This window comes from Oncorhynchus keta, chromosome 35 (genome assembly GCF_023373465.1).
Source record: "Oncorhynchus keta strain PuntledgeMale-10-30-2019 chromosome 35, Oket_V2, whole genome shotgun sequence".
Classification (NCBI taxonomy): domain Eukaryota; kingdom Metazoa; phylum Chordata; class Actinopteri; order Salmoniformes; family Salmonidae; genus Oncorhynchus; species Oncorhynchus keta.
In genome coordinates this window covers 68,130,663-68,139,006 of record NC_068455.1, presented here as the reverse complement: position 1 = coordinate 68,139,006, position 8,344 = coordinate 68,130,663, and the positions used below count along the sequence as shown (strand labels likewise).

Genomic DNA, 8,344 nt, shown 5'->3' with positions numbered 1-8,344 from the left:
TGTCGACCTTCCGCATCTGTGGTGGAAAGTGGCAGAGGGACAGCGCTGTTTCTCAGGCCAGGAGACATCACAGAAATCTGTCTTCTCACGAAAACGGCTGTACCACCAATGTGCCAACGTCTGTCTGTACCGTCTTCACAGTTTGGCCTACAAACTAATGTGACCCCACTATGGAAATGGGAGACTATCAAGAACACAATGGTGTTCTCTGTCTTGCTCTATGACCCCCAGAAGTGTCACGGGACTCGTCTGAAGGTAACCTATAAAAACTAATGGAAGTATGGAGGTAGTTTTGTGGAAAAAACGGGGATAAATATGTGTCCTAGATAAACTGTAGGACAGACACTTCAAACCTTATTCGTTATGATTTGTTCTTGGACTGTCTTTTTAGCCATTTATGAAAGTGTTATTCATTGCATTTCTATGGGCTACAGTAGTAAAGAGCAAATTCAATGTTTTAAGATATTATTATAATATGTTTATACATATAGGGGTCTTGCAAGGTGTCAAAAGGGTTAAACAGGGATGCTGGCCCATGTTGACTCTAATGCTTCCCACATGTTTTAAAAGTTGACTGGATGTCTTTTGGGTGGTGGACCATTGTTGATACACACGTGAACATTTTGAGCGTGGAAAAACCCAGCAGCGTTGCAGTTCTTGACACAACCGGTGCGCCTGTCACTTAATACCATTCCCGAAGTTCAAATATTTTGTCTTGTCAATTCAGCCTCTGAATGGCACACATACACAATCCATGCCTCAATTGTCTCACGGTGTAAAAATCCTTCTTTAACCTGTCTCCTACCCTTCATCTACACTGAATGAAGTGGATTTAACAATTTACATCAATAATTGATCATAGCGTTCACCTGGATTAGGTCATTCTACGTCATGGAAAGAGCAAGTGGTTGTCGTGTTTTATACACTCAGTGTATTCAGCCTTCTTCTGTTACATATTCTTCTTGAAATATAATCTCCACCCCCATCTCCCAAAATGATTAAATGTTGTATTGTAAAGAGATGTTTGAAAACAAATTAAACTATATGAATGAGAGAGAATAAAGAGTAGCAAAGACTCACCTTTAGAAACTTCACTTTCTACTCCAGTATCTTGGTTCTGATTCTGATTGAATGTAACATCGGAGTTGACAATTTCACCAGACATTATCACTACTTTAAGTCCTCTTTCAGAGTGGAGACCAGAAGAGGAAGAAGGGCCTCAACATCACACATACTCACTCATTCAAATCTCATAAACACTCACGCAATCACATGTGCATGCAAGTGTGCATACACACACAGACAGACACACACACACTAGTAGTACACAAACGTATGCCTCACAGGTCCTCAACTGGCAGCTTCATTAAATAGTACCTGCAAAACACCAGTCTCAATGTCAACAGTGAAGATGTGACTCTGCAATGTTGGCCTTCTAGGCAGAGTTGCAAAGAAAAAGCCATATCTCAGACTGGCCAGTAAAAATAAAATATTAAAGATGGGCAAAATAACACAGACACTGGACAGAGGAACTCTGAACTCACTCCTCTTTCTATTCTGGTTGGAGCCAGTTTGCGCTGTTCTGTGAAGGGAGTAGTACACAGCGTTGTACGAGATTTTCAGTTTCTTGGCAATTTCTCACATGGAATAGCCTTAACTTCTCAGAACAAGAATAGACTGACAAGGTTCAGAAGAAAGGTCTTTGTTTCTGGCCCATTTGAGCCTCTACCACAAATGCTGATGATCCAGATACTCAACTAGTCCAAAAAAAAAGGCCAGTTTTATTGCTTCTTTAATAAGAACAACAGTTTTCAGCTGTGCTAACATACTTGCAAAGGGGTTTTCTAATGATCAATTAGCCTGTCAAAATGATAAACTTGGATTAGCTAACACATTGTGCCATTGGAACACAGGAGTGATGGTTGCTGATAATGAGCCTCTGTACGCCTATGTAGAACTGCCGTTTCCAGCTACAATAGTAATTTACTACATTAACAATGTCTACACTGTATTTCTGATCAATTTTATGTTATTTTAATGGACAAAAAATGTGGTTTTCTTTCAAAAACAAGGACATTTCTAAGTGACCCCAAACTTTTGAACGGTACTGTGTATATTTACATAATGCTTATTTTTATATCAAAGGTAGAAATGATGTTACCACGAGTAGCACCGTAGATGTTGAGATTAGCGAAATGCAAGACTTCAGTCACACACAGTATCTGCACATATGCACGGGTTCACTTCACGTTCACACTCTGGTAGTCACCTGACCAAAACAGAGGAGAAGTTGAGTCTCATGCTTCAACGTTCTTAGTTGTTGTGGAAATTGAACCACTATGCAGTTTACTTTCTACATCTACGTTAAATCGCTGAGTCTACCTTTAATCTCCACTTTTGTCTTATATTAATTTAGAAATACTGTCTAAGTATTTTACAAAAATAAAGTTTTCCAGCAGGAATCAGTTTTCAACATTCAAGTCTTTCGTAAAATGTTTTCAGTAGTTGTTATAGGGGCCAGATGAGTGTTCCACCATGGAACTTAAAATGGAGAAGTTGTGTTATAAACCACATTCAGATAGACTTCTACTGATATGAACCCATACAGAAGTGTTCCATGTCTGCACTATTATGATGTGATAGAGAGAGGAAGGAATAAGATGGCATACCCAGTAGACTGAGGGCTTATGCTGTTGCTATGTGACCAACGACCATATTAGTGTCTATATTGTGATCCACTAGAATGTGTAGTTACAGGCCTGTCCCTGAAGGGGGCGATACGAAACCCCAGATGTTTACCTGGCTATACCAAATGAATGAAAATTAAACTTAACACTTTATCCTGGAAACCTAGTCACAGCTTTGAAACACCTCTCTGGTCTGTTGTAATGAACTCCCCACTGCTCCTCCTGATGTACACACACACATACAGTACACACAAACCACATACACACATCACACACCCACATACACACAGACCACACACATACACACAAACCACACACATACACACAAACCACACACACACACCCACACAGACCACACACAAACCATACACACACACACGTGCACAATTCATGATCAACTAGACAAACAAATCACATAAACAAACAAATTAAAACACATGTTACTACTAAACAGCTGTGTGTGTGTGTGTGTGTGTGTGTGAAGGGAGGGGTGGCTGCAACTGGTAGATATATCTATCTATCTATCTATCTATGCAAATGTAACAAACGTCTCCACATTCTTATATCAAACCACAAGCTCTAAACTCATCTCAGGTCTCTATTCTTGTTCCATCCTCCTTTCTTCCAATAATGAGGAAGGAACCAGTGAGGCAATGGAGCTAACCACCCTTAGCTAACAATAAGCAGAAGTTTGTCAAAAAATAAACACGGCTTTAACCGTTACTCTTTTTTTCTCTCAGTCTTCATACATTTCTGTAGAAAGCTTCTCTCTCTATTTCTCTGTGTGACGGTAAAGAGGCGTGAACTAATCCGTCTGTCATCATATAGGAAGTAGAGGGGTTTGTCAGAAGAACTGTAGTTCAGAGTTCCAGCAGGACAGAATGGAGCCCACCTTGCTCTGTGTGTTACTCTGTAAGTACTGAGTGAATGTGTTTATGTATGAACACTAATTACCTGATTTACTACACCTTTGATGGAAAAAAGACTACTCATGTATATTAAGACAATTTTATACTTGAGCTTTTTTGTGTTTTATTCCTTATTGATAAAACAGTGCAAATGCTTATTAGTAAATGGTACTAAAATGATATTGCTGGACATGGTAAGTCTCTGGCCTTTTAAAGGTGCAGTCCGTAATTGAAACTACCACAAAATGGTCACCCTGCCACTTGTTGTGGTGTACAGCTGAGGAATGTTGCTAGGGAAATTCATTCATGTACAATATTTGTTTACACTGATATTGTTAACAAACATTGTCATAAAATAACAGTATATTCTGTGTTATATTTGGAATTTATAAAGCGCTTTTTAACCAACTGAGGTACTCAAAGTGCTTTACATAGTAGGGGGAAACTCACCTCTTCCACCAGCAATGTGTTGCACCCACCTGGATGATGCAAGACAACCATTTGTGTGTCAGAACTCTCACCACACATCAACTATTAGGTGGAGAGGTGAGGAGAGAGTGCCTTCAGAAAGTATTCATACCTGTTGACTAATTTCACATTTTGTTGTGTTTACAGCCTGAATTCAAAATGTAAATAGTTTACTTTTCTCACCCATCTACACACAAAACCCATAATGACAAAGTGAAAACATGTTTTTGGAAATGTTTGCAAGTCTATTGAAAATGAAATGCAGAAATATCTTACATAATTATTCACACCCCTGAGTCATTACTTTATAGAATCAACTTTGATAGTGATTACAGCTGTGAGGTTTTCAGGGTAAGTCTAAGAGCTTTCCACACATGGACTGTGCAATATTTGGCGATGAGTCTTTTAAAATGATTCAAGCTCTGTCAAATTGGTTGTTGATCATTGCTAGACAACCATTTTCAGGTCTTACCATAGATTTAAGTAAAGTGAAAACTGTATCTCAACCACTCAAGAACATTGACTATCCTCGTGGTAAGCAACTCCAATGTAGAATTGGCCTTGTGTTTTAGGTTACTGTCCTGCTGAAAGGTGAATTCATGTCCTGGGTCTGGTGGAAAGCAGACAACCAGTTTTTCTCTAGGATTTTGCCTGTGCTTAACTCTATTTTTATCCTGAAAAATTCCCCAGTCCTCGATTGCAAGCATACCCATAACATGATGCAGTCCCCACTTGAAAATATGAAGAGGGGTACTCATTATTAATGTATTGTCACGCCCTGGCCATAGTTCTGTGGGTGATTTATTGTGTTTCGTTTTGTCTAGGGGTTTATTAGATTTATCGGGTTGTGTTCAGTGTAGTTGTCTAGGTAAGTCTATGGTTGCCTAGAGTGGTTCTCAATCAGAGGCAGGTGTTTATCGTTGTTTCTGATTGGGAACCATATTTAGGCAGCCATATTCTTTGGGTATTTTGTGGGTGGTTGTCTCCTGCGTTAGTGTTTGTGCCACACGGGACTGTTTTCACGGTTCTTGTTTTGTATTCTGTTCATGTAAAGTTTCTCTGATTAAAAAACCATGAACTTTAACCACGCTGCATATTGGTCCTCCAATCCTTCTCGCCTCTCCTCTTCGGAAGAAGAAGAGGAGGAAATCCCTTACATGTATTGTATTTGCTCCAACCATAACACTCTGTATTCAGCACAAAAACAGTATTGCTTTGCCACATTTTTTTGCAGAATTACTTTGGTATGTTGTTGCAAACAGGATGCAATTTGTGGAATATTTGTATTCTGTACAGGCTTCCTTCTTTTCACTCTGTCAATTAGGTTAGTATTGTGGAGTAACTACAATGTTGTTGATCCATCCTCAGTTTTCTCCTATCACATCCATTTAACTTTAATTTTAAAAAGTCACCATTGACCTCAAGGTGAAATCCCCGAGTAGTTTCCTTCCTCTCTGGCAAGTTAGTGAGGAAGGACACCTGTTTCTTTCTAGTGACTGGGTGTACTGATACACCATCCAAAGTGTAATTACCAACTTCACCATGTTCAAATGGATATTCAAGTCTGCCTTTAAAAAAATTGTCCCATCTACCAATAGGTGCCCATCTTTAAGAGATAATGGAAAACCTGGTCTTGTGGTTGAATCTGTGTGTGAAATTCACTTCTCAACTGAGGGGCCTTAGAACTAATAGTCTGTGTGGGGAACAGAGATGAGGAAGAAATTTAAAATCATGTTAAACACTATCATTGCACACATAGTGAGTCCATGCAACGTATTATGTGACTTGTTAAGCACAATTCACTTCTGAACTTGCCATAACAAAGGGGTTGAATACTTATTGAATACTGAAATGTCTGCTTTTCATTTGTAAATAACTATGGGGTATTGTGTGTAGGCCAGTGACAAAGCATCTCAATCTAATACATTTGAAATTCAGGCTGTAACACAACAACATGTGGAAAAGTCAAGGGGTGTGAATACTTTCTGAAGACACTGTATTATGCCAACTAGTAATGAGGGGGATGATTAGGTGGATGTGATGGAAGGGGGCCAGGTTGGGAATGTTGCCATGACACCAGGGTTAACATCCCTAGTCTTATAATAAGTGACATGGGATTTTTAATAACCACAGAGAGTCAGGACAACCATTTAACTTCCTATCAATAAGACAGCACCCAAAGCAGGGTAATGTCACCTAGACTGCCCTGGTATCTCCTTAAACCAGAGGGAAGAGTGGCCCCTACTGACCCTCCAAAACCACTTCCAGCAGTCTCCCATCCAGAGACAGAATAAGCCCGACCCTGCTTAGCTTCAGAAGCAAGCCAGCAGTGGGATGAAGGGTGGTATGCTGCTGGTACTGTAGGTGGCAACATGTAAAGTGACATGTGATAACAAACTACACATGTCATTAAACTACAAATATTTTAGCACATGAAAACATGATCTTGTGAAATAAATGAGACATGGGGTTACAGAATTTCAATGTGATACCATGAAACTAAATGTGATAACATTTTCACAACTAAAACAGCAAATTAAAATGTTATAATTTACCATTTTTTCACGTGAAAATTCAATTCTACAGAGTTAGGTTTTCCCATGTGAAAGTTTTTCACACGTGAAATTGTTGCAATTCACATGTGAGGTGGAAACGTAATTATTATTTTGTGAAAAGGTGGTGTTAATATAAATTTAATACATGTGAACATATGGTTTCAAGGTTTACCTCCCGTCTCTTGTTTTCACATGTGAAAATGTTAGTGCAACATGTGAAAACAGCTATTTCACATGTGAAAATGCAATTTTAATGTGAAAGCGCACATTTCACCTGAGTCTTTTTTGCAAGGGATGTAATTAAATGGTGTATGAGTTTTAAGGTGGGTGACATGCTCTACATTTGACATGATCACTTCAATATGACCCCACCTGGGATTTGAAACTCAGAACCTCTACATTTGGGGTACGCTGATCTTTCTGCTGCACTAACAAGTCTGTACAGTCGCATTCTCAGAAGTCCCCCACAGATGAATTGTTCACAAATGTCCATTAAGGTGTGGGCAGGGTAATTGTCGGTATCAGGCTGTGATGCAGTTAACATACTAGGCTGTAATGCAGCCCGACAGTGTGCTCTTGATGGTGCTCCTGTAGAATACTGTGAGGCCCCTTGGGAAAAGGCCGAATTTCATCAGCCTCATGAGGTTAAAGAGTTGCTGTCGATCCCTTCTCACCACGGTGTCTGTGTGGTTTGACCATTTCAGCTCCTCTAACATATGTACACCAAGGAGCTTTAAGTTTTTGACCATCTCCACGGCAACCCCATTGATGAGGATGGGGGCGTGTCCAACCTTGTTCCTCCTGAGGTCTGCAATCGGCTCCTTTATTTTGCTGGCGGTGAGGGAGTGGTTGTCTATCTGGCACGACACCTGCAGAGTGCCTACCTCCTCCGTGTATGGCGTCTCGCCGCTGTTGGTAATCAGGCCTACTACTGTTGTGTCGCCAGTGAACTTGATGATGGAGTAGGAACTGGTTGAGGCCATTCAGTCGTGGGTATACAGGGAGTACAGCAGATGACCAAGGATGCACCCTTGTGGGGCCCCTGTGTTGAGAATCCGTGTTGATGAGGTAATGTTGCGTATCTTCATCACCTGAGGGCTGCCCGTCAGGAAGTCCAGGACCCAGTTGCATAAGGAAGAGTTCAGTCCTGTGAGTTTTCTGGTGAGCTTAGAGGGCACTATGGTATTGATGGCCGAGCTGTAGTCAATGAACAGCATCCTCAGATATGCATTCCTCTTGTCCGGGTGTGTGAGGGCTGCTTGCAGTGAAATGGCGATTGTGTTGTCCGTGGATCTGTCAGGGCAGTAGGGGAAATGGAGAGGGTCGTGTGTGTCGGGGAGGCAGCATGTGATGTAGTCTTTGACAAGCCCCTCAAAGTATTTCATAATGATGGAATTGAGTGCAATGGGTCAGTAGTACATACACAGCTCTCAACCACCTGAAGAAGAGGAATGCATATGTGAGGATTGGCAGGACAGAGAAGCTATGTCTGGTAGGACGAGAGGCGGGGGTGTGTGTCCGTTTGTAAATTACAGCTGGTGCACGATTTCTAATATTAAAGAAGTCTTGAGGTTTTGCTCACCTGAGGTAAAGTACCTCATGATAATCTGTAGACCACACTATCTACCAAGAGAGTTCTCATCTATATCATTCGTAGCCACCACAAACCAATGCTGGCACTAAGACCGTACTCAACGAGCTGTATAAGGACATAAGCAAACAAGAC

General features: G+C 40.7%; 1 protein-coding gene across 1 annotated transcript in view; it reads left to right on the top strand.

Annotated features, from left to right (window-relative positions):
- Nucleotides 1-3,476: 3,476 nt before the first annotated feature.
- Nucleotides 3,477-8,344, top strand: part of LOC118376125 (basement membrane-specific heparan sulfate proteoglycan core protein-like) — a 28,346-nt gene continuing 23,478 nt past the window's right edge. Inside the window, exon 1 of the mRNA XM_052495684.1 lies at nt 3,477-3,599. Coding sequence (XP_052351644.1) covers nt 3,569-3,599 — 31 coding nt within the window. The 5' untranslated portion in view covers nt 3,477-3,568. The remainder of the gene's footprint in view (nt 3,600-8,344) is intronic.